Source organism: Nothoprocta perdicaria, unplaced genomic scaffold, assembly GCF_003342845.1.
Source record: "Nothoprocta perdicaria isolate Ctin4 unplaced genomic scaffold, notPer1 scaffold_112, whole genome shotgun sequence".
Classification (NCBI taxonomy): Eukaryota; Metazoa; Chordata; class Aves; order Tinamiformes; family Tinamidae; genus Nothoprocta; species Nothoprocta perdicaria.
This window is the reverse complement of record NW_020454228.1, coordinates 953,136-980,153: the sequence shown is the minus strand read 5'-3', so window position 1 is coordinate 980,153 and position 27,018 is coordinate 953,136. Positions and strand designations below refer to the sequence as shown.

The window sequence follows — 27,018 nt, the reverse complement described above, 5'->3', positions numbered from 1 at the left end:
AGAGCATGCAAGTTTGGGAGGTGAGGAGAGGGCAGTCAGAGTCACTCTGCATTTTATCCAGTGCCTATTAAATGTGAAATATCTGTGCAGTGCTGGGAAGAGGGGCCAGAGAGTGCAATTCTGCCTTTGCCTCCCACTTGTAGAGGGCTACATGATCCTACTTCCCCTTGTGCATAGGTTTTGCTTCAAGGTCTTCATTAGCAGCTAAGATTGATTAACTGCCTCCCAAATTGTTGCCCCCTGCCCACCAAGGATGCAATTTTTTTTAATGTGTCTATAAATATTTAGAAGAATTATCATAAGGAACCATGAAAAACTCATATAGAAGGTATATTTAAAGATTTTTTTTTAAATCACCTTTTCTTCATTTAGATCAGGAGGATTTCCTAGGACGATACAAAGCGGTCTTTAAGACTGAATGCGAAGATCCTTGGATTCTGTCACCAAGAATTTCTCTGCTTCCTTTGAAAGAATTCATTGTCTGTGTGTTCCTCAAGCTAAACTCCACAAATAGGCCATGGACAGCATATGTATATAATCAAGAAACACTTAACAGTAATCTCTCAGCAAATAGGTATGATCTTGGACTTATGGGAGATCATGATAAATTAAGAATATGGTTGTTTGGAAATGAAATTAATATGACAGAGAGGCTTCGTGAAAATACCTGGTACGAAATATGTGTCCAATGGAAAAGTGAAGATAAGGAGGTGAAGTTATTCGTAAATGGAATAAAAAAAAGAAACAAAAAACTAGCCGAGAAAAAGAGTCTCCCTGGAAAAGGGCAGTTCTTGCTTGGCTGTTCAAAGCTGCCAGGTACAACCACATCACCTGATATGGGAATGACTGGGGAGCTCTACATGTTCAGAATGTGGGATAAGGCAAATATAAAACACACCCAGACCTGCAAAGATGGCAGTATTATAGGCTGGAGGAAGAAGGATTGGATCTCTAAGAAGACATTTGAAGATAACTCTTTGCCTTGTGGTAAGTACCATTAAGTCACTGTTTTTAATAGTGTTTCTGTCAAAAGTTAATTGATGACAAATGTCTAACATTTCCATTCCAAGTGCTTTTCTTAAATTTTACAAGGCCTTTGCCTGCTGGTCGTTTCTAGTTAAAAACACACTTGAAGAGCACAGAGATCTTTTCAAGATCTGTAGCTCTTGCCAACATYTATTCACATGTAGAGATCTTAACAGCAATCTTTTAAAGAATTCTGCTTGCTCCAGCTCTTGTGTCTATATGCTGTCCATGTAATGGTAATCTAAATGTAACAGGATTCATCCTTGGCATACCAGGAGTATTAGGACTTATCAATGTCACCCTAAAACAATTAATTTACACTCTTTCTATTCAGGGAATACATATCTCTATATGCAAGAATGCTGGTTCTCATTTTGACCCATTTCAATGGGTCAAAATTTCAGCAAGTGTCAATTTTCATGGTTTTGCTGGTGTGTTAAACCATCTTTGCTARTATGGTCTACATCTGTATAGATTTATCAGAGACTCTGATTTCTTCTTTGTTCTTTATCAGTAAGTTCGCCCTTATTAAAATGGCCAGGTGGTTCCTCCCATGTTCCTCAAAATACCCATCTGCCACAAAAGAGAAAAATAAWAAAAAAAAACCAACAAAATAACATTTATTTTCAGAGATTACTTTTAATATAGTTAAAATAGAGCTAAAGATAAGAGACTATTCTGTGATGTCATTTTTTGGACATAAATGAGATATTCAAATCAGGTTTGTGTGGGAGACTTTATTATCTGTAGTTAATGATATTACCCTTTAAGGACTTTAGAGATTTTAAAGTGGCTGGCTCGCTTGCTAGCATTTTTATGCAAGATAGGTCTTTCAGCTAGACTGTGGCCTCGAACTTGGTCTATGTCGTTTTTTTTTCCGTAAAAACTGAAAACGGCATAGACTAAGAAATACAGCTTAGCTCTGCAAGGTTACAAYCATTTACTGACTGGATTGATTGTTCTAGTGTTTTAGAGCGTTAAGATATGGAGTGGGTGGGAGGGAACCCTTGGACAAATGGGGCCTCATGGAAAATTTCTCTACCATTGGGCCATGTGATGAATGATAGACCTCTGCTGACCTGCTCAGGTTGGAAGCACGACTTCTCCATTGGGTTACGTGACTTGGGAGAGGAGCTGAAGCAGGGATGCCTGTCTTTTCCTCTTGTGTTAATGTGCTGGAAGGAGCTCGGTCCCTGGGCTAAGAAGAAGAAAATTCTGGCTCCTGGACAGAAGTCTGGTACAAAAGAACTCTCAGATCCGTGTGGGTAGTGGAACAAACCGTGTAATCCAGAACTGTCCTGGGCAAGCTGAATATCTGGTTGTCTTTCATCCAGGCATAGAAAGGAGAAAAGCTGCTTCAGGCCCAGCATTTCTGCCTGGATATAGAGCATCCAAGCACAGGTTAGCAAATATTCAACTCCAGCCTTTCCGCTTAGTGATTTAGGGTATTTTGGAATATTGTCCAACTGAGGGAGCTTTCCAGTAAGTGAATAAAATGTGTGGTTTCCAAACCCTGTTGCTAGCCAAATTAGACTTTAACGATGCTGACAGAGGCCTGTTTCAGTGTAAAGACCATCCTTACTGCCCAGTGCAAGTTACCTGCTTTAGAGATCTTGGGAGAAAAAATGCTTCTGCAAGAAGAATTAACTGGAATTTTTCTAACAGTATATTCTCAGGAATGGAGAATGCTTTACTTTTCCCCCCCTTATCCTCCTCCAACATTTCTCTCCCAAAAGTCAGCTTATGAATGGCACATATTTAAGAAAGAGCAATTTTTATATTTCTTATATTTAAGAAATAGCAAAACAATTTAAAATAAAGCATTGACAGGAGGAGGATATAATGAAGTCAGGCAGCCTTACCAATTGATCTGTGCTGCTGACCTTGCAGTCTAGTGAGCTTCTTTTTTCCTCCAGGAAAAAATCCTCTGAATACCTGTGGGAAACGACCTCATCTGGGAGGTGTCTCTGTTTTTGTTAACATGGAAGTAATTTAAGTAGTAAGTGTTCAGAAACACCTGATTTTTTCCATTTACAAAGAACAGAATTGGCAAAGGGCTAAAACTTTGGAAAGGGCCATGCCTCCTGTGGAGGCACCAAAGGTGAAAAGAAAGCATGGTTTAATTACAGCCATAAGTAGCAAGTCATTTGCACCTGAGGGCAGGTTTAGATTTTTGTAATGACCTGGCTGGCATTTTGTGCTTACATAAACAATGCTCTGCAAAATATTCCAAGTCAAAGATCACCATGATTTCTCATGTGCTTAGCAAAAAAAAAAAAAAAAAAAGTTTCAGTTAAAAACATGCCTCTTGCTTTTTCCAGGCAAACAAATTTTGACAGGACAAGGGATAATGGGTATAAATTAAAACACAGGCAATTCCATCTCCATATGAGGAGGAACTTCTTTCCTGTGAGGGTGCCAGAGCCCTGGCACAGGCTGCCCAGGGAGGYTGTGGAGTCTCCTTCTCTGGAGATCTTCCAAAGCCGCCTGGATGCCGCCCTGTGCCCCGTGCTCTGGGTGTCCCTGCTGGAGCAGGGAGTTGGACTACAAGGTCTCTAGAGGTCCCTTCCAACCTCAACCATTCTGTGATGCTGTGAAACTTCTGAGTCTCCTCTGTTACATCCTAGGCAAGCTGAAAATAGGTGTGTTTAAGTGATGTCACTCTTGTCTCTGCATAATCCAAGAAGAAAAATGCACAGATTAATGTAAAGGTTTGGATGATTTAAGATAGTGCAAAGATATAAGAAAATAGATGTGCTTTGAAATGCTAAATCTCTGAAGAGATTTTACTTGCTTGTGAGCACCAGTTCTTTAGTTGTCATTTTTTACATAGRACTTTGCAGGCCGCCTTTAATAATGCTTTGACAACTGTAAGAAATGTACTGTTTAAACGTTAATAATTTCAGTTACATATTAAACAGTAACATTCTTGCTTCAGATATAAATATCTAAATTATTACATTGTGCATTTATGTCAGGAGCACAGAGATGACAGGGATATCTTTTACAAATTTCAGTCTTTAAAAGATGGAAACAATACTTTTCTTTGGCTTAGCTCTAAATAGTGTAACTGATACTRAAATGCTGTTGTACTGGTTTATTGATGTCCTTGAATATATTACATTTTGCAGTGATGGAGAACTTCTAGCAGGAGTCCAGTGCATGCTGATTTCTTTGGTTGCATTTTTTGTACTAATGCTACTCCCAATTTATATCATAGCATTTTAATTCCTCTAAACTATCCTGTCCRACTTTCAACATAAAACTCTACTGTCCTCTCTTTTCCATGCATACTTTGCTCTTCCTATGCTGATGTACCTGCTACTGGCATTGTGGGAGGAGGTTTCTAGGCTTGTGGGGCAAAATGTTCAAATATTAGTGGAAAAACTGGGAGCTGACCAGTGTGACTGTTCTGCCCTTTCATGCCCAAGGAAGAAGAAAGCTTGATTTTGGCCTGCAGCTCTAAACTGGAGGTGTGAGCCCTGGGAAACATGGTTTGATCTTATGCAATCTCTCTTAAAGATTATCCAAGCTCTGTGCACCCTTGTTGTGACTGGATCAGCTTCGCAGGCTCTACGTCCTTGGATGGRAGGTAGAAACGTAGCATTGCTTTTCCAGTTTGCATCTCAGTCTGTTGGGTGCCAAACCTTGAGCCCAGTTACTGAACTGGTTATGAAAGTTGCTGGTAAAAATAAATAAATAAAKCCCCMAATAGAAATTTCTTTCAGAATYCATAAGGGCAAAAAACGYGTAGAAAATGGTAGAAACTCATAAAGGAAGTAAATAGGGAAAAATATGCATGACTCTGAAGTGCCTGTTTTATGAGTCACATACTGCTCTGCTCTGTACCCATTAACATAATGTGCATTTGACCCCCCCCTTTYTTTGTCTGTGCGCATTGCTTACCTCTTCTGTGATATCAGATTAGCTTTTTGGAAATCAGCCTGCCAGCGAACGCAGTGTGATTCACCTCAGCCTCCAATGGAGACCTTCGTAGCCACCAGCAGAGCTTGAAAATGCTCATGTTTATAGACAAATTAAAAAGCAAAAGAAAACAAAAAACCCTATCCAATATCAAGGTTAGCTAAAAATATTAAACCGTATTTTTTCTGTCAACGGTGCTAAACTGGACTGGCCAAAGCACTAGAGCCCTGTGTTGAACAAGCACTTTTGCTATCTTCTTCCATTTGCTTCTGCCCACTAGCCAGTTATAATCTGTCACTTCTTCTRTTGTGTGACCTTGAAGAATCAGACTTTTTATCTTGTGAGAAACACTAACAGGTAAAACTGAGATTGCTCTTAGTTTTATCCTGTAAGCCCTTCAACTGTGCCTCAAGATCTAACTTAGATCTACAGAGGAGCAGCAGGAGAGGCTTTCTGCATGTTGCTGTTATTAATGCCTTGTGTGATAGGCTGATTCATTTGGCAGAATGCTTATCCAGTGCTAACAGCACCCTGTCTCTTAATAGAAAATGTGGATTTAATTTGAAGATGTGGATTTAATATTTTATTTGAATGTTGTATTTAAAAACCTATTTTTGTAGATAGGTGGAGTTTAGAAGAGTGTCACAGAGTGTCACTGCTTTGGGCATTTTGCTCTTCAAGCTACTTGGTTTTGCTCGAGACCACGTTCTGTGAAGGGTGTCACTGACAGGACTTTTCTTGTGGCTGTATCCTAGTAACACTGAGCACAAATGGAAGGGCAGTTGCTTCACCATATTGATGACTAATGTAATATACTGATAACTACTCCATGTGAAAATATTTAGAAGATGGTTTGTAGAGAATTAAAAAATGCCGTGTGGAACTGACATTTCAATTTAGTTGCTATTTAGTTGTTTTGGTTTTTTTTTTTAAGCCAAAACATAGATACCATATTCAGTGTCTATTTGTAACAAAAATTTTCATTTTTGCATGTCTTATGGGAGTTTTTAATGCAAATTGATTTCTCTAGTCCCAGTGAATTCAACTTTTCAGTTTTCAGAGTCGGCAAAACTTTTAGTGCTAAGTTTGCTATCACATATTTTTTAGAAAATCTTTTAAAGATTAAAATAATTTTATATTATAATTTTATAATTTTTTATAATTTTATATTATTTTATTTTATTTTATTTTATTTTTTTTATTATAAAATAATAAATAATTTTAATTATTTACCTGGTGTCTTATAAATCAGAACTGATCTTCTCATATGGTTTGGGTTGTTTAATGCTGTTTTGTGATGTTGGGAAAGGATGGAGACTATGTTACTTATGTAACCACTGAAACCTCCCCTGGGTTTCTTCACTCGGATTCTGCCCACCATGTGTTTGTGAGGGCTGGTGTGACTGAGGATGTTAGGTGAGGTGGTTGAACCAGGAGCCTGATGGGGCCAGGCTGCCACAGCTTCATGTCCCCAGGTCCAGCCAGCAGCAAGGCTGAAGGTGTATTCCCGGTAYGTGCATATTTAACACACAYATACACACAGACATGMATATGCACATATATATATATACACACACACACGGCTAGCCACACACATTGGTACAGTCAGACACACCTGATGTTCATGTGGAGTGCGCTGACACTCTCCCCCTCTCTGGCTGATCAGGAGGAAGGTTAGTGGTGTTTATTTATTACCTTATTTAAGGATCCCTGGTCTCCAAGGTTGCTAGTAGCTTGACCTAYGAACCCTTGCAGCCTGCAGCTCCTCTCCAGGTGCTGGTACAGTCCTCTACACACATACACACACACACACACAAATGTATGCACATAGGTGCACGTGGTTGATTCCTAGACCCTGTTGTGTCTCTGACAGTCAGCCAGGACTCCTCTTGTCCCTCCAGTAGCCAGTTCCCCTCTGTCATGTGAGGGAGACGTGCACATGTAGACACATGTGCATGCTCACGCGGAACACAAATGTGGGCCTCCTTGTTGTGCTGCCTGGACCCTGCTGTCTCCCTGTCAGGGGGTTAGGGTTCTCACATGCCYCCCAGTAGCCACTGCCCCATGATCTCACTGCTGAAAGCTTCAATTCCCATATTCCTTGGCCAGTGGGGTTTGATGGGGGCTGGTGATTGCACCTGCACTCGCCTACTTTCACTTGTGCCAGTTGCTGGCACAACAGACAGATGGGCTTCTGGCCTGGGGTCCCACTCCAGTCGTGCTGCTCCAGGTGCTGACATTTAAATCCCCACATTCTCCAGTTGTTGGCCCCACTGCTAGGGAGGCCCCTGTGGCCTGTGATTTCACTACACTTACTGGCACTTGGATCTCTGTGCATGCACACACAATTTGCTTGCCAAGGAAAATAGTTATAAAGCATTTTAGTAAGAAGYTAGGACAGGTTGTGATAATCAGACACGAGACATGGCTGTATTTTATGCATATTTGTTCCYGCTCAAATCGCTTAGGTCTCTCCCTTTTCTATATTTGTTCCTCTAAGTATCCTCATCCCCTAGTAAGTCTTGTGTAATTCCAAAATACTCCTCTGCATACCAGAATGTGTCCCATACCCTTAGGCATAAATGTTGCTCAGTCTAAGCAGTACTCTGGAGCTTTCCCCCTGTTTACTCACCTTGGTGGATTTCACTTCTGGCCCATGGGGCTGATGATTCCTGCAAAAACCCTGGAGTTGCCCGAACAGGGTGTCATTGCTCTGAGTAAGTAATTTGGGTTCCCCCACCCTCTGTTGAGCCTCTGCACCCTCCTGTGCTTGCAGAAATGAGCCCTTGATGGGCTGGTTGCCCTCCTGTGATGAGTCTAGGAGTAGGCAGTGTAAGGACACAATGTTACTTTGGGTTTCCAACTGCTGTTGCTCCTTTGAGCTTGTGCAGGTGGACTTTTTATCATATGACTCAACAGAGGTACCTTTGGTTTGGAAGAAATAGATAGTGCTGCCTGATACTGAAACTGATGAAAGACTTGGTTAGTGTGCCTAACCCTGCACCTTCATCCCTGAAATGCCTTATTGTAAGGGTAATTTCTAGCCACAGTAGACATGTAAGAGAAGTCACTGTTAGATCTGTGATCCAGAAAAAATGCTGCTCTCAAGCTATGTGTTCCACCCTCATTTGCTGYGTTTGCCAACTTCAAATTCATGGCTTGTGTTTAACTTATTTTCTCTCTGCACTGCTGGATTTGTGACTGAAAGATTGTGGCATTTTTTAGAGCTTGTTGCTTTCTTACTGACRAAGTTACTATACATAGATATCTTAATGGACAGCGCTTCTTTCTTACACCAGCATACTATCTGCATGCTCAAAATTCATAAAATAAGTTGAAGAGATACGAAGGATGGGAAAAGCAATTTATCTTCCATGGCTATGTCTGTACTGTCTCCTCAAGAGGATTTGAGGAAGAGCTTAAGGTCAAATTTGTAAAGTAGACTTTAATTTTTATTATTTAATTTTTATTATTTTTATTATTTTTATTATTTAGGTGGGCAGAAGCAGTGTGGTACCTTTAGAGATGCTGCATGATTCAAGCTACAGGTTTCTTTTAAGAATCAAGACCACCTGAGTTTTTATAGGATTGGTCCATTAGTTATTAGTTCTATTCTACCTTAAAAGTGCGTTTGCATGTTTTATCAGTACAGAACTGTTTCACTACRTTTCTACAACATTTCTACAACAAGGGTAGAAAATTGCAGAGTACGCAGGACAGATTATTGCCARTTCCTTTCTGATGCCTGTCTGCACCTGGCTGACAAATGTTTGGTGCACTAAATTTGGAATAGGCACTGGTATGTTCCTTTCTGYCTTCTGGAATAACAGATTGTTTTACATCCATTAGTAAAGGAGTAGGATTAGATGAACTTTGCAATTTTTAACAAGCCCAGAAATGGAATCATAGGTGCAAGGTACTTAATCGGCAATCTTTATTTTTCTTTCTTTTTTTTCCTTGCTGGCTGCCTGGACAAGGCACCTTCTGCATGGGTCATGGAAAGAAAGAATATGAAAAAATGACAAATCTGGGTATCTGGCAAGGATAACTATGARCTGATGTGCTGTGGGGCCCTTCAAGGTCAAAGAAGGATGGGACATCAGTGATACACCTAGAAATAGAGGTTCAGCATTAATTATGAAAGTTGATTAGTACCAGAATACATACAAATAAAAAGATAATACATATACTACATTTTTGTGCCTGACACTTCTTTTGGTAGTTGTGTCTTATAAAGATACAGTTTTGTGGGCATTTATGTAATTTTTCTGTCAAGGACAGCTTTTATATGCAATATAGCAAGTCAGATATGTGCCAGCATCACAGTTTCCTGCAACCAAATCTTTGGTTTCCTGCAGCTAAATCTTAATCACCTGTATCTAGCAGAGAGATTCTCATTTCCAAAGTGGGCTGAGCTTGGAAGCAGGAGTTGAGTAACTAGGTTATTTAATTGAAATCATTTGCATATAACTAGAGGTGCAGTTCTTTGCAGTGGGTGTTACATTGATCTTGGCAAAACCTCCTGCACAATCAGACATGCCAATCTCGTGATCAAATACAAATTAAAAAAAAAAAGAAAAAAGAAAAGAAAATCCTCTGCGACAAGAAGATTTCCTTTTCCCTGCTTTAGCATAGGCAACCAGATGACTCTGTGTGTCACGTTCTTATGATTTAGTCTCATATTTTTATGCTCCAATCMATTGAATAGTATTTGAAAATTGAATCAGATACTTAAAAACAAGCAAACCCTTAATGATGGGGTTAGGGCTGGTTGGCTTCCTTATTGATCCATGTATCTGCTCATTATTGCATGAGAATCATTTGTTGCTTTTGTTATTTCTGCCAATACTACACCAGACAAGATTCTGTTTCTGCATTGCTTGTACATTGGCTTTTACAATTTTTTTTCGGATACAGCTTCACAGCAGTCTGCAAGCACTTCAGGTTAGAGTTATGGTTGTTATGGGTAAACTGCAGGAACAGGACCAAATTCAGACTTGATAGAAACAGACTTTATATTTATATTGGGGGAATCTTTGGGCTGGGGTATGCTTTATACCAAGGCTCTTTTTTTCCTTATTCCCCCTTTCTTTTTCTTCATAATTTCATCAACTATCTAGGGACTCTGCAGTTGCACTAGATTTTTTCACATATGAGAAAGATGGATGGGAGTTTCAAAATAATGTGAATGAACTTGGAGCATTGATCCACACAGGACAGAGGAAACAATAGCTTATTACTGAGAGTAGAAATAATGTCAAATGCTTTAGTGTTTGGATCTGTGTCTGTTATCCACCAATGYTTGTATTAAGGGAAAGATGTTAGGCCAGGGAAGAGCAGTTGTGTGAATTCCCTCCTTACAGAGCAGACAGTAATGCCCTGGAAGTGAATGAATGTGATAGATCTTGTGGCCTTGGTCAAGCTCAGATTTAAATGGTGATTAAGCAGCTCTCTTGTGCCTTGTGATTCCTTGAATTAGATGTTCAACATGACAGTATTGATCAATGAATGTACAATGCCTCTTGGCTCGTGGGATCCTTTCTATTTTTCCACAGGGAATTCTTATCTTCTGCTGGAGTAGCAGGAGTGGGCTGGGGGAATTTTATTTTCTAACTGTGCCGCAAAACCTACTCATCTAAATAGGAATCTTCTCTTGTGATTTTGTTAGTAACAGCTTATGTAGTAAAGCTGAAGTAGATTGAGGGGAAGAGCCCTAAGGAGGCAAGGGGAAGCATCAGATAGGGATGCTCAGCTCCGCTTGGGAGAGAAAATTGCTTCTCACCAGTTCCTTTAGCACCTAGAAAGAAAGCTGGTGGTGTCCCAGCAGAAAGCTGGGGTCGGATTGGGAAATTTTGRGTTACTTTCAGTCCTCCCCAATTAGGTAGGAGCGATTAAGGAGGGCTTTATTGACTGGAGGAGTTCATAGCCTTGCAGGTAGGTGAAATCTCTTGCTTCTGGACTTGTTTCCATATAGTTATTTTTTGAGGCTCTTAATATGGGGTTCTGGCTTATAAAGACCTAAATTGAAAGCCAAGCTGAGGAATTCTCAGGAAAAACAGTCTCATTGTTTTCTGCTTTTTGATTACTTTGGGTTGCTTTTGTCATCTTTCTTGACTTTTTCTTTTTTTTTTTTCTTTCTTTTTTTATTTTTTGAGGAGCGTGTCCTTGTTTCTTTTCATTTGTTTATTTTTCTGTTACAAAATTCTGTTCTAACATTTATCGCCTAATTTTTACTATTTTTCTTGCTTTGTCAGGTACAGAAGAAACTACCAGGCATGCAGGTAAGAACAGATTTTTTAAAATAAAATCAATAGTATTAGCCACACACATTGAAGGTAGATGGAATACTAGCCTGTCCAGTACAACCTTGTTTGCACAAATTAGAACTCTTTACAGCTCTAGCATAAAAGAGTTGAAGTTCAATGCCACCAATTTATTTCACAGAATGAAAACTTTTGACACAGTGTTATTTGTGTCATTTGACAAAATGTTGCTCTTCTACAATAGCAACACATCTGAAATGGTTGTTTTTAAAAGAAGTGTGCCTGCGTGTATGTGTATAATTTTTTTTTTTTTTTAAAAAAAGAACTTTTGCACCTAGAAAATCTTCCTGTTAGTCAGAACTGTTCCTGTGTTGCCTGAGGGAAAACAGATAACAAGTTTATGATTCTTTGTGTGTGTCTTTTTAATATTTATTTTAGAAATTGTATAGAAGATTGTGCTGTTGATTTTTAATTCTGGGAGATTTTTTAGAATACATCAGTATTTCCACATTAATTTCCATATCATCCTTATGGTTTATTGACATATTTAATGAGCCAAATAACGTCAATAATTTTCCTAACAATATGTGTAAGGGCACTAGATGACTCTTGATTACCCTTTCATTGCAGAAATTATATTTAAGTTTATCCTTTCAAAGGAGGCTATCGTTAGTTTTCATTAAGGCAAGCGAAGTATTATTTGAATAAGGAATCACGTGAATGATTAACATTTCAGAAGCTTCTTGTTTACTATGCTTAACAAAAGGAAAATCTACTCTGACCTAGATCTTCTACAATTGGAAATGGATTACAGCATAGTGTACTTTAAGTGACATCATAGGATGACTTTTGAGGCTTTGGAGAGAATTTAAAATACGTTGAATATTTTTTTAGGTAGTGCTTCGTATTTGCTGTGAGTTGCTCTTGATACTGTATTTCTGTGATAAGTGTGATTTTCCTGTTCTATGGCACTGTCATAAACCACTAAACTAAAAGACTAACTTTAAAATGGCTGTGTAAACCAGGCCTCGAATTTTCTAACATTAATTAAATTAATAAATAAATTAATAAATTAAATTAAATTAATTAAAATGCTTTCTGTAACAAGGCCAAAGATTTAGTGTCAAGTGTTTTCTGTGTAAGCAGTTATCTGATTCCAGTCAAGAGCAGAGATTAAAATCTGCAATTAATTAATTTTTCATAATGCTACTTTTTGCTAGATAGGGAAGAGAATGGACATGTATGAAATAAAATTTAAATGGCAGTGACAGGATCTGAGAACATGAGCTGGCTGGGAACACCCAGCTATAATCATCAGGCCATAAATGTTTAACACCCGTTGCCACCGTTAGCAAGACACTCATGATTGGCCTATGGGGATCAGGCTAGTGGGACTGTCATTTTTTCCCTTAGTGTTGTAGAGTGCAAATTGTCCCACGTTTGTGGAAAATAAATACTTTTTTTTTCTTAATTCTATTTAAATTCATAACAATATTAATGTTATTTCAGCAGAGATTAATATGTCTACCTTTTTTTTTGTTGTTTTTATTCAACCTGAAAGTGCTTTTTTGATGAGCAGGTGTTGCCCTCTTCTGGCCAATGCATCCGGTGAACTTCTGATGGTGTAAGGAAGGGCTCATGAGGACGGTTATGTCTGTTAACTGAAGCTACATGTGCTAATCTGTGCCCCCCTTTTCTCTCTCTGTCTCTTCACATTCAGGAACAATAGATACAACAACCACTGATGGTAAGAAAATCAGGGCTTTCTGATTACCACAAAGTCCGTTATTTCAGATTAGATCAATCTCTGCTTTTATATGAAGTYATGAGGAGAAGTTATGGTACAAATGAATGCCGACATTTAATGGGTTTTCTAAATGAAAATTAAATTCTTCTTGCTACGGTGAATGGATTAGGATAGCTTATGGGATCACTGCCATTTTGTAATAGTGATGGTTAGGGATGGAATAAGTGCAAGCTTATTTAAGATTCCTCAAGAGTCTTGAGGTGAGGAGTTTGCAGAGATGGCAGAGGGAGATCACTGCAGGACAAGAACCCCTTCCCAGCTCTTCCCACTGTGGAAAGCACACACACCCATGCTATTTCATGCAGTGTGGCACGCTGCAGAGACAGAGAAATGAAAAAGGGTGAACCRAAAGTGATGAACATCGTCTATGAAAGCATTTTGTTTTAGAATTAATGTGAAAAAATAGARGAAATATACCTACAGAAAGAGCCTTGCTTGCTTTCTTAGTGTATACTGCTCTGGAAAAAGCTCATATGGGCATAGCAACACACTCATCTTTTTGAAGTCTTTCTCAGAGAATGTATGACCATTTACAATTGCAGCCCATTCATTAGTTATATTTGTTTATACCAGACAAAGTGATACAGATGAAGACAGCATTTAGTTTTCACTCTGATTCCTCATATTTAAGCCATTTAATTGCCTTAGTATTTTGTTGTTGTTTTTTATTATTATAGTTAAGWTATTGGTACAGATGATGACACTGATTCTTGTATGGTAGAAGTTTGGAAAGCCTAGCGTTACTCTGTTATGAAACTGTTCTGTCTCCTTTATAAAAAGTCACTGGCAAAAATCTTCTGCAAAAAGATTTTGGAGGCACAGTTTGCTATGCTCAGTACGTACTCTTTGGTCAGGAGTATCATGAATATGTGCAGAAAAAAAGGCTCTGGAGATGAGCACAGTTACTACTATTACATGTGCCAGGCATCGTGTCTTCCAATAGAATGAAACCCATAAAAGGAACTTACCTGAGAGAGCTCAATTACCAGTGTTTGTACCCAGATACTCATTCAGATTTTTGAAACAGTTTGCACAGTTTTTACTAAGCACCAAAGTGCTTGCAAAAGAGAACTTAAAGCATTACAATTCTGTTCCTGTTGGAAGTGTTGCATGCTTAATCTTCCTTCTCAAAAATTCATAGGAATAAAGAATAGTAATGCCATTGCTGCTTTATTTTTTCTCCTTTTTTTTTTTNTTTTTTTTTTTTTTTTTTTTTTTTTTTTTTTCCAGAATCCTCTATTGTTACTTTTATCACCTATCCTATTAGTCCTACAGGCAAGATCTTATTAACATTTCTTATATTTAGATTTAGTTAGTTTTAGATTGTTTAGATTGTTATTTTTTATATTTGCTAATTTTTAATTTTACTATTTAATTAGTATGTTAATTTTATATTTGCTAATGTCTGTTTTTATATTTACTAATTTTCTCCTTCAGATATGTCTTCAGAAGAAACTACGCAAACTGCAGGTGAGAATTCATATATGGTGAATGGGATTTGGAGGAAAATCTGCATTGCATTCATGAAAGTTTGCTTTTTTATAATGGGGTTGCTTACAGCCTATATTTTAAGTTTGCATTGTTAGAGTTTTGAAGTGCATTAAACACCGAGCTGTTAACCTTTCTTTTTTTTATCAAAAACACTGAACTTTTCCAGGCCCAGAATATTTTGAGGGCATAGCCATAAATAAAATGCTTTTAAAAAAATTCTTACAGTATTTGAAATAGTTTGCTGAACTAAAATGTTCACACTGCTTTTTAAAAATACATAATATATGTGCTTCTGTTCTATTGACCAAATAGGATGAGAAGAGACCTAGTCAGGAAAACTGTTACACCTTTTTTCCTGATGTTTGCATTTGGAGTTTATTCATTCCCTGTAACTATGGATGCCTCTATGTCTTTGTGTGTTAGACATCCTGGTATCTTTCATAGTTCATGTAGAGAGAAAGAGACATTTTTAGAATGAGAGTCATCGTATCCTAAAGTACTCCTCTAAAATAAATTAAATGAATCGCATCTTAAAAGCATTTCTTTCTCCACTGGATAATAAGGACTCTAGAGTAACTGGATGACATAGAGATGAGAAGATTTGATAAGATGAACCCACCCAGGATGCTGCCTTTTCCTTTCTTATGCAGAAAGTATCTTACTCACCTTGTAAAATAAATGGTCTTATGTTTGCACTTCTCCTGGAAAGGCAGAGTCTAAACTGTAAATAAGCAAATTTCTTTTTATGTGTGTGACTTGTAATCCATAGACTTTTTAAATTAAAATATATACTTAAATTTAAAATCTTTTTTTTTTTTTTTAAACAGAAACTCTTATTTCCACTGATTATTATTCCACTATAATATCAGGTAGGATTTATATGTCATTATTGATATGGTTTGATGTTTTTGAAAGATTAAGTGTGTTTGTGAGTTCAAGAGGTCTGCACTCAAACATTTTTGAAAGGATATTTTTTGTGCTTTTCATGGTACTATTGTTAGCCGTATTAGCAGTCTGCCATACTTTGCATTGAGCTCCTGTCTGGTAGAAAGTCTACTTCTGCAGGGTTTACCTACGTATGTCATATAGAAGGGCTGGAGTATTTTGCAAGTCAGAGTACTAGAGTGTCAAGGGGCACAAAGATCTAAGAAACACAGTCCCAGGAAACATATTTACTTTTAAAAAATCTTTACGCTTAAAAAATCTAAATTAAAAAAATCTTAAATGCTTTTAAATAGATGGAAGTAGACTGAATCTGAATCTATCATGTTTTTGACAGATTCAGTCTATAGGAYTAGGCTGAGTTTATATTTTGTTATTCATAGAGGAGCCTAGTAGACAGATAGAATATATTTACATAGAATTAGTGTAAGTGGTAGATGGCTTGGGACATGCATACTGTCTAGTATAATTTGACTATGTGAAATGTCACTTGCAAGAAGTTTGTGGCTCTGTTACTTGGTGATCCTCTTGATGGTTGAAATCATTCATTACTTTTGGTGAGGCTTTGATCCTTTACACTACTTATTTATTATGTGCATTGCATTGGCATGCAGAAGTCCTAGGCAGGAGTAGGTGTCACACATACAAGTAATCTGTAAATAAAAGATTGACCTTATTCTTTGGGTGATGCTCCTATTCTGTACAGGAGGATTTTATAAATGTTATTGTTCTTCATCTAGCTAATAACTTCAAAAATTCAGATATTGAAGAACCTTTTATTTCTTTACAGATTTTTTCTTAAAATACTATCAGTGTTATAATTTCATTACTACTTCAYTGACAACTACCAACATGAAAGGGAAGGCAAGTTCTTTTGAATTCAAGCTGCTCTCCAAAAAGTCTTTTTTTTTTTCCCCAATTGTATTGAGTATTGCCAGCTGCTCAAAGTGCTTGCCACTGCCGAAACAGATGAAGAATATCAGGCCTTAGCAGGCTAATGTTTCTACCATAKWAAAAATAAAAAACAAAGAAAAAGAAATTTAGAAATTTCCCATTTCATTTGATACTACCTAATATGATCCCAGCTGAGAGGACAGAACTTTTTTTCTGTTGTTTGGGGATAGTCTAATTTTGTGTTTATTTTGCACTGTATTCCTGATCCTCATTATTATTGGGGAATTTGCTTAAGTGCTGTAAGGAAATGTATGCTGCTGCCACATTAGTTTTTATGAGAAAGTGCGGGAGTTTTGTCTCATATGTAAATATTTTTCATGTTCTTTGCTTTGGTTCTATATAGCTGAGCTCTCTGATATGATACCCTAAACTTGAGACCAGTATTTTTCTTTAAAGTATGGGTAGGGTTAAAAATATGGCAGTAGCAGGAGGTTTGTTGTAAGTAAAGCATGGTTTGCTAGATGAGAGAACCTGTATTCTGCCCCATGGTTTTGATTCCATCAGGCAGAATAGGTAGTTTTTAGTTTTCATACTCTTGTCATAGTTATAATAGGATCCTCAGAAACAGATTATTTATCACGTAAGGACTGAATATCATAATACTTATAGAACCTGTTTGTGATACGATGATTTCTGTGTTAGCTTGATTATAAAGTTTATTTACTTGATTATTTTAATAGTGTCAATATATTATTGATAGTCTAGACAAAGATTCCTTTCATCAGGTTTTGTGCCTGGACAGTTGCAGTGGGWGTCCCAGAGCTGACTATCTCACTTCTGTTCATTTGAATTAGTTGTTGCTATAGATTTGAAAAAGTGTGTACCACATACCTATTGGAAAGGCTATGTTCACCCCTGCAAAGTAGTGTCYTATATATAAGTTAACAACTTACATATGTTAAAATATGTTTGAGATACAACTGTATTATAATGGGTTTAATTGCTACTTGTTATCCATCAAATTGTGGGATTATTTTTAAATGTAGGGACCTACCCGAATGTAGGTCTTCTCTCAAAACTATTAGCAGAGTGTGTAACATGTAGAGCACTGGCAGCAGTAGGTAAGTGGGAATACTAGCTCTTCAATAATGGGAAGGGTTCTAGAGAAGTGAAGCCTAGGTAGTATGCAAATCATTTATAATAAGATAAAGACCTTTAAATTCTAAAYCCTGAAATGGTTGCAAATGTGTCTGTTAGGACTAACTTTAAATTCAGTGTTTTTATGCAGCAAATTTTTTTTTTTCCAGAAACAATGCCAGGAGAAACCATTTTATGCAACATATCAACTTCCTGCAATTTTTCAGGTTAATGTTTTTTCTTTCTTCTTGTAAAAGTTATGTCCAACTATTTTCTCTGCTGAATAATGCAGAGAAAATTTGCTATATAAAATTTAGTTCTGTAGTAACTTTTCTTGATAACTCAAATTTTTATGTAATTTCTTAAAAAATAATTTAACAAGTTTTATATAAGTAATGTTCAGTCTACTCTGTTCTTGATCAGTATTTCTTAACAGAGGATACACAACTTAGAATTATTAAGATGAGAAGAAAAAGAAGCCAGTATGCTGTTAGTCTCTGGCATATTAAGGCTAATCTAGTGTCAGGAATAGAAGTTTGAGATAATTGTTGTAAAAACGTGCATGTCATGTACTTTAATAGTATAATGTGACAAGTCAGAAAAAGGGAAATGAAAAGGGCAGTGATGTTCCCTATATATGTGGTAATAAAAATATAGATARAGATTTTGTTGCTTTACATGGCAAACTTTCAAAATACTCAGATAAAGGATTCCTGTGAGAAGTTCTTTAGAAAATGAAGTATTTTCTGACAGATAGCTGTATACGAGTAATCTATACGTTATAGATTACAAAGAGACAGAATAAGTATTTGCTTCCCAGTGTAAAGTTTCCCTAATGGATAACACAATAAACTGTGCCAGGTGTCCTGGGTGATATGATGATACATTCCTCCATGGATCCTTCTCTAAAGCTGACACTCAATGTTTAGCTGCAAGAAGAAAACTGCCAGATATTCCTTTATGTACACCAAAGAGTCTGATAGGTTCTAAAAGGCTGTTGATTGATTCCTGAAAGTGAATTAATCCGAAAGGAGATTGAATAATATCCAGAGTATCACTTTGCCTTTAATGAACATTTTATTCTCATTACAGAAGTTGAAGTTACGTTAATGGCACACACAATGAGGGTTTTCCATTTTGGGAAAAAAAAAAAATAACAGATGAAATTCAGAGGTGGTTAGCAAAACTGAAAAAAATGAAGCTATTAGAGTAGTTTCGTTGTGGAAAAGTGTAAGTAAAGAAGTAGGAAATGGTTGGAAAATAGTGAATGATCAGAAAAGTTAATTTCAGTGTTTTTATTTCTCTTCTCTTGTAATACAATAGAACAAAATCTTGAATTCTCCAATAMTTTCACATCATGTTATTAAGCACGAGTTTTGTTTTTCTTTGGCTTTTGGTTTCAGTCTTTTATGTGGGCCAGGCAAAACTTCAGGCAAGTGAAGAAAGAAGTAACACGTCAGTAAATGTAGAAATAGTAAGTATTTTCTCTTTTAAAACTTAGTTGTAAGGAAGGCTGAAATATCCTTTGTCTACACTTAAAATATTGATATCTTAACATGATTCTTATTATGTTCTTATTTTATTTCAAATACAGTTTGCAATACAAGTATTAATATTTACTATGGATGGGTCTGCTCTCTCTGTCTTAAACAGCTGTTTTGTGGCTAAATTTTAAAGGTTTAAATAAATAGTCTTCCTACACTACTTGCATTTTCCATGTAACCACTGGAAACAGGGAAAACACCCTGGAAATCCTACAGACAGAAGCCTCTATCACCTAATTAGGAATCTAAATTTAGACATAGAGGATTATCTTTGGGAGAGAGATTTAAGCATTTTAGASCTACAGGTTGCACACAGGTTAAGTTAGATTGTATCTTGGGAATAATTCATGTTGAGACTCTCATAAACAGGGCATCATTCTAAGCAGTGGCAGTCCTAATACTTGTTAGCTAATAGCTAATCAGTTGTCAGATTTTTACTGACTGTACGTAGTATGAAAGTGCATGTGTGTTCACATAACACAGAAGAGTTTTAAGGGGACAATATCATGCAAAGCAAGGATAGCGTAGACTGTACAGTATTTAGGTGATTCAGGATAGGAATGTTTAGTTTTTACACGTTGGAAAACTGAGAATGTGACATTAACATGCAGAGGACCTCTTGCCTTTTCCTACATGTGCCTTTTGGCATTCATTCTGGGGTTTCCCAGGCCAACTCTGCAAGCCAGAGGATAGTACAAAGTACAAGTTAATGTCCTTTTTTTTTTTTTTTTTTTTTTCTCTCTCTCTCTCCAGTTTGCTACTGCAGGATCCCCGAGAGCTCCTGCACTGGTGCACCTTGAGCTCTATTACATGTTTAAGCATTGGTTAAAAAAATACTGGAGAAACTTTACATGTTGTAATAAGTTTGTCCATTGTTTCACTCACTGCACACCACAATTAAGATGAAAGAACAAATGTTTTAGCTTACATTTTAAAAAATTAAATGCGGTTGGGCCCCACTCTCCCCAACATAAGAGCTTTTTCCACATTTGTATTGTGTTTCGGTGGTGGTAAAATTGCATTCCATGTATTTCCTGAGACTGTTACATAGCTTGTTCCCATGCTGCAGTATCATTACAGCTGGGAAGGTTGTTTTAAGTTCTCTTTGTTGCAAACTAACTTACTTTCATCTTTTCCTAATATGAAATATGGTAAAATTACTATCCTCTGGATGATAATGGATCAGAAGCTATTACTTGGTGTACCCCAAATGAGCCAATTGCTTTAATAAGCTGTGATGATGTCATGATAAATATTTTTTGAAGTGTTTTTCGAAAAAAAGTGTGCTKCTTTCCTTCAGAATTTCAGACTTGCAGACTGTGTGATAGGGTTCTTTTGATGTTAAGAATTACTGTTTGATTTATCAGCGGAATCTTTGTTTCTAACAGATWAATAACATAACCACCAGCGATCACATTGCAAAATTAATTCCCATTGTGAAACCTACCCAACAAGAAATGAAGTGAGTAATTTTGAATAAGGATTGAAACCTTTATGATATTTGGAAAAGATTAAATAAGTCCGTTTATGAGGTTGCACACTTCTGTGAGGTTATTCTGCACTGTATAAATTAAAAATTTCAAGAATTGTGARATTTCTTGAAGGTGAAGTTCACGCTGATTAGAATAGTCTCATTTTTGGTTTATGAATCAGTGGATTTTGTTGTTAAAAAACAGTGTACGGGATTTGGCCAGTCTTTTATGGAACTAATATTAAAAGTTTCATAGCTATTTTTTTATACATATTCATGGAGTCCTATCTATATTTTTATTTTAGTGTAGTATCTCCTTTCATGGCCTTTCTAAGATACTCCCAGACCCACCAACGGTTTTTCTTTGTAGGGGTTTTTCCCAGTTATGGTTCTACTTATCTTTCTTATCCTAGTATTTCTAATACTTGTACCACCCTTCAGGGTAGTTTAACTGATTGTATATTTACCGCTATTCTCAAAATCTCCCCGGGGGGGAAAAAAAAAAAAAAAAAAAAAAAGTTCATATTTCTTGGTCAATCTTTTTCTGTAGCTTTGACTCTGACATTAGTTTCCATTCCAAAAGGAAATTCCAAAATTTCCATGCCAAAATACAATATGTAGATTTGTCTCTTGCTCTTCTAAATTAGCCTTAAAGACTGGGGTTGATCTTGTGATATTTATGTGGAATGACAGAGGTTTAAACTTACTTTGTGAAGTAGCTAATAAAGTCAAAAAGATGATTTATTACTATTTGATCCTTTGAAAAATRTTTTTACAATATTAAAACTGGCATGATTTTAAAAACTCATTGTTAACTATTTACTGATCAATAGGAAAAATGTTTTCTTCTTGGTAATTGCTTATTCTTTTCTTTTTAAACATAAGTACAAGTCCTCCATAATRGTAACTTTTTATTTTAAAGAATTTCAGAGTTCAACAAAACCTTGCAAGAAATGAGTGAGGTAGGTTTATTCATTGTTTTTACTACTTGGAAAACTTTCTTTTTAACTTACGTCTTATAATATCATAATGTCATAAATATCATTCCYGTTCTCTCCTGACAGAATAATTTTATTCTTCTTTCACTTGTCTTTACAGTCCTCTGTTATGGAATGCAGAACAGAAAACCAGAGGTTTGTGGTTAACTTTCAAAATGTTAATATAATAGAAAGCTCATATATTTTATCRTGACTATTTCAAGCATGAATGCTTGAAATATGAGTTCTGTAGCAGGAAAAAAAAAACATCTAGGTAGTTAAGGTTGAGAAACTATCTTGAGAAATATATGCAGGCTGTCAAATTCTGATCCTCTTAATCTCCTAGGATTTTTTTTAATGAAATTATATCGCTTTTCATTAATCTTCTGGTGCAACACAGGCTTGTGTGCCAGATTTCTTCATATTAACTGACTCATACAGCAATTTGGACAATAGCCTGAAAAGCTGCTGTGAGATCTGGGACCACTGAACTTCCCGAGCTTATAAATCCAAGACAATCTTTATTAGCAAAATATTTCAAACGTTTTGGGTTGCTGTTTTTCGGCTTTGAAAACCAGCCATCCTCAGCAAGGCTGCTCTACAGCAGGTGATTCCAGAAACCTTGGCAGCTGTTGACTGAAATGCAGGCAACACCTGTYAGTTTAATTGCTGCTCACCACTAAATTGCAAGTCCTTTAAACTGATCAGCTTGGAAACTCCATATTATAAATTCAATATCTGGAACTTCATTTACCCACATATTTAAATTATGGAGTTTATTTTCCCAGTGTAAGATGAAAAAAAAGTCCCAAACACTCCAATAGCAATGGGCAGAAATTCAGTTCACATCTCCATATCATGTGCTGGCAGAGCTCTTCATTCTTGTTAGCTGGAAAGAAATTTCACTTCGTATTGTTTGTGTTGCCTTTTATACACTTGTGTGTTTGACTTGGATGAATGTGAAGAATTCTGACTGTAAATTTGCTAATTTAGCTAGGGAGGATTTCTTATAATCTGTCCATAATTATAAAAAGTGTAGTATTATGCCTACCTGAGTACACGAGTAAATGACTAATGTTAATGAGCTGGGATCCCATTTAAGAAGCAGCARTGTTTGTAGAGAGAAAAAAAAAAAGCAAGGTACCACAAACTGACATATTCTTTAACGTATACTCTTCTGCTTTATAGCCTGACATAGTGTTTTACTTGCTTTAAAAGTAATTCAAAAACTGAAAATGCCTTGAAAATTGTGTTCTCTGATTTAGCATTTGACGTTGATTCTGTGCGTTGCAAATGCAAGGCAGGTATGCTTCTTGAGACTAACACTTTTTCTTCTCATTGTAGTGTACATTGCAGTTTCATAATAAAGCTGACTAAGAAAGAGAATATAACCAGTTTAAAAGACAAAAAAGAAATAAGTCAGATTGGTAAGTTTTGCTTTAAATACAATCTCATCGCAGCTTCTGTTTAGATTAAATCTTATAGTTCTTCAGGTTACCTCCTAGAAGTTAAAAGAAAAGACTCTTACTTATTTTTAAATAAAAACTAATTTTTATAAGTTCATATACACAGTGAAAATGCAGCAGTTTGGATTTGGGGAGAGAAGAGGAAGTTTGGAAATGTGTATTAAAAAGCTTTGGTATAAAATTGCTGAATACTTTACTAAAGTAGATTTTAAAAGGACTAGCAATAATATTGTTTACCAACATATATGCATTACTGAAATGGTGATCTTGATTAATCAAGTTCAAAAATTGCAGAATTTTCACAGTAATATTAATATAGTGAGGAGTAGTGATAAAATTGCAAAATCTCTTTTGCAAGTGTTTTTTCAGATAAAACTCAGAAGCAATTATGCAGAATGCACTGTTGTTTTCAAACATGTGCTATCTGGATGCTATTCACAGTACCACAAAATGGTTGTAGTTGGAAGGGACCTTTAGAGATCATCCAGTCCAGCCCCCCTGCACATACAGGGGCACCCAGAGCACGGGGCACAGGGCTGCGTCCAAGTGGGTTGGGAAGATCTCCAGAGAAGGAGACTCCACARCCTCCCTGGGCAGCCTGTGCCAGGGCTCTGGCACCCTCACAGGAAAGAATTTTTTCCTTAAGTTCCCGTGGAACTTCTGGTGCTTCAGTTTGTGGCCATTCCCTCTTGTCCTATCGCTGGCCACCACTGAAAAGTGGCTGGCCTCCTCCTCCTACTATTGTACTACTACTGCTAAAAGCACTATTGCTAGTAATACTAGGATTTTTTTTTGCTTTGGGACAAACTAAGTTAATGTTGCTTTGTCATCTCAGATGAGTGCTGCTGTTCATCACCAAAGTACTGTTCTTTGTCTGCTGAAGAATTACAAAAGTAGTGAGTATAAATACAAAAGGCCTGTCTTCCCTGACTACTGAATTTTATAATGCAGTAATAATGAATTTCCATTTTCTAGCATAATAGTCTCTCCACAAGGGCGACCTCACAGACATTTTCCTGTAGAGTGTTCTTTTTCTTTCTCTCTCTTTTTTTTAACCCTGATGAAGTTAACTTTTATAAACTGCATCTCGTACAGAGTAGACAATGAAGCCAGTAGAATTATTTACGCCGTTTCTAGTTAACAGCTGTACCAAACCATAAAGTCAATGCTTTGAAAATGTGACAAAATTAATATTTGTTAATAAAGCATGAAACATCCGATATGATGGATTTTAAAATACTAATTATTAGTAGCAGTATGTTSCTATATATTTCTATATTCTAACTTTCTTTAAAATATAACAAATTTAAATTATAAAAAGATTAATATGCTTTTCTGTGCTTTCTTTTTTTACAGTACTATACAAGTGCCATCTCATTCTATATGGGCCCCTTTCTCACTTCCTCCTTTTCCCCCTAAAAGAAATCCTTTTCTTTCCCCCACTATGCTTTCTACCAAACAGGACTCCCAAGTTAAACCACTGATCACTCCATTCACAGGAATTGATGCTTCTGGAACTCTTTCCACATCTCCCACCACAAGTCCTCTCTCTGATCCTTCTACCACAGATACTACTGTAACTTCTGTGCCTTCCACCAGTGCCATCWCTAGACTTCCCTCTTTTGCTCAGCCTGACATGCCAACTTTTCTGTCTACACCTGCTTCAAAATCTGGCACTAATGTTGCTCTCTCGATTAAATCTGATGCTACATATCCTAGAAATGTTGTTTCTAGTTTCATTAAACCTACAACAGGTTCCTCTTTTGAGCCGCCCCCACCTCCCATAGCAATTCCCCCCTCGGAGAGTACCACCAGATCTGTCACACAAATTCCTTCTGCTACGGTTTCTACCAAATCTGTCTCCATTAATAAAAGTGTTACTGCAGCACCCATTCTTCCCATTACTCCTTTCACAACATACTTGATCCCCACTGTTAGTCCTGCCAGACATTCTGCCTCAGCTTCTTCTCGTCCTAATTCTACAAATGTTGGCCATGGCAGCCCACCTCATGGAAACACAGGTAAATAGGACAAGTGGAAATCTCTTTTTTTTTTTTTTTTTTTAATATATATACTAATATTTGGATAGCATATACTGAACTTATTCAACAGAGGATCTTACTGTATATGAACTAAGACCTCACCTTCCAAATACTGTGAAGACATAACTCTCACAAGATGTATGATCTTTTTGAAGGCATTCTTTTGTCTTTTGAAACACATTCTGATGCCTTTGGCCATTATGAATGATACTCTACTCTACCCGATATTTTTCATATGTAAGTAGTGTGCTAAATTCCAAACAGGTACATTTGGCGGAAAAATTAGTAGTCACAGAAGCAGGTAGCCATTTTTTTTTTTTTTTTAACTAAACTGATGTTTAAAACATTCCACATCAGTATTAGAACTTCCTTGAAATATACAATTGCTGAGGAATATTTTTAGCTGTATATTTTTTGTGAAGACTGTATGCTTTTCATTGGGTGCTTGTCAAATAGCTAGTCTTGAATTTATTCTATTTCCAGATATTTATTAGCTAAAAATCCAAAACAATAGATTATTTAACATCACCAAGAGTCTAATATGAAGACCATTATAATCAGTAGAGTGGAATGAATTTAGGTTATTTGAAACTTCGTTTATGTTTCTGTATTTCTCTATGCAGAGTAGCTGACAGCGAGAAGGCATCTTGTTTAATGTAACATGTAGAGAGTCCTTACACTTGTAGTAAGGTTTGTTGATCAAGAGAACTGTTGTTGTGCTCTTTTCCTAATCTTTCCCTGATTCTTAAGGATTACTTTGCTTGTTGAACACACCTAAATAAATGCATGAATTTTCTCTTGTCACAGGAAAGATACTATCAGCTGCCACATATCCAACTTCCATTTATACTACCGTTAATATCACCACAGCTGAACAAATCGTTTCCAAAATAGAAAAGGACTTAGCAGATGGAAAAGTAGAGCCAAAAGATGTAGAAAGGATGGTTGGTGAAGTTAGCAAAATCTTGACTGCTTCTCAACCATTATCACCCCGAATTTCCAACAGGTTGGTAATAGTTTAAATGTGTATTGTGTTAACTGTCTTGCTAAAGTGACAGTGCTGAAGGTGATTTTTAATAATCATAATCCAGAAAAAGGTCTCTTGTGCTTTATTGTAGCTATATGGAAAGGCAGGGAGTACTAGAGTAGTACTAGTGTTACTAGCTCTACTGTAACTCAATGGAAAAGTGTAATTTTTCATGTCAAAGACACATAAAATGAGCAGAGTCAGCTAGACTTTATATTCAGTCTTGGCTTGCTGCTCCACAACCTGACTGAGAATTTGTGTGTATGGTCTTGGTAACTAGACTAGCTGTCTCTTTTATTTTCAGAATAATAAAACTTGTGGATTATATTGGCCTAAAATTGAACTTTTCAGCCAAGTCTGCTGATTTTTCTTCCCCTTCCTTGGCTCTGGCAGTAGTCAAAACCAACAGCATGCACTTCAGCCAAATGTCCTTTGCTGTCCAGGATTCATCTGATCTCCAGGTAAAGCAACTCTAATTCTAAATACCTCCAAATTTAAATATTTGTATATTTTATGTAGGCAAGTTGGCTTTGGTTTGTGTTTATATTCCAGTTTCAGAATCTGTTATTTTTGTTATTTTAAGAGAAAAAATACTTTGCTTTTGGAGCCTTCTAGAGATGTTCCTTTCATTTTCCGCTGTGGCATCAGTAAGTAACAGATGTACAAGTTGACATTTGACTAATAAGCCATTAGAAAGGCTAGAGCCGGAGTACCAGAATGGGATAGAGGGCTTGGCTGAATAATTCTCCCTCAAAAACCTCAAAATAGGAGTCATTTAATCATCCACCCTGACAGTGCTAAAATGCATCAAGGAATGCTGGCAGATGGCTTCATGTGTTAGAAGGTGATTAACTGCAGCGGGTGCCAGGAAAAGACTATTAGGTTGCTCAGATAATGATATACTTTTATTTGTCACCCAGAGATTGTTGTTCTGTCTATGAAAAAGGGGCTGAGAAAGGTTTGGACCTAGTTTGTATAACTCAAAACCTTTTTCCTGTCTGGTTGAC

At 36.7% G+C, this 27,018-nt stretch overlaps 1 protein-coding gene across 3 annotated transcripts in view; it reads left to right on the top strand.

The window, feature by feature from the left end:
- The window catches only part of ADGRG2 (adhesion G protein-coupled receptor G2), a 47,186-nt gene that overhangs the window by 5,764 nt on the left and 14,404 nt on the right, over positions 1–27,018 (top strand). For all 3 annotated transcript variants that reach the window (XM_026052193.1, XM_026052177.1, XM_026052185.1), the window contains exons 2-16: positions 373–987; positions 11,205–11,231; positions 12,934–12,960; positions 14,458–14,490; positions 15,339–15,380; positions 17,655–17,711; positions 18,888–18,958; positions 20,417–20,490; positions 21,422–21,461; positions 21,598–21,632; positions 22,821–22,903; positions 23,778–23,838; positions 24,299–24,963; positions 25,792–25,990; positions 26,316–26,472. In XM_026052193.1, the coding sequence (XP_025907978.1) occupies positions 373–987; positions 11,205–11,231; positions 12,934–12,960; positions 14,458–14,490; positions 15,339–15,380; positions 17,655–17,711; positions 18,888–18,958; positions 20,417–20,490; positions 21,422–21,461; positions 21,598–21,632; positions 22,821–22,903; positions 23,778–23,838; positions 24,299–24,963; positions 25,792–25,990; positions 26,316–26,472 (2,186 nt within the window). The remainder of the gene's footprint in view (positions 1–372; positions 988–11,204; positions 11,232–12,933; positions 12,961–14,457; positions 14,491–15,338; positions 15,381–17,654; positions 17,712–18,887; positions 18,959–20,416; positions 20,491–21,421; positions 21,462–21,597; positions 21,633–22,820; positions 22,904–23,777; positions 23,839–24,298; positions 24,964–25,791; positions 25,991–26,315; positions 26,473–27,018) is intronic.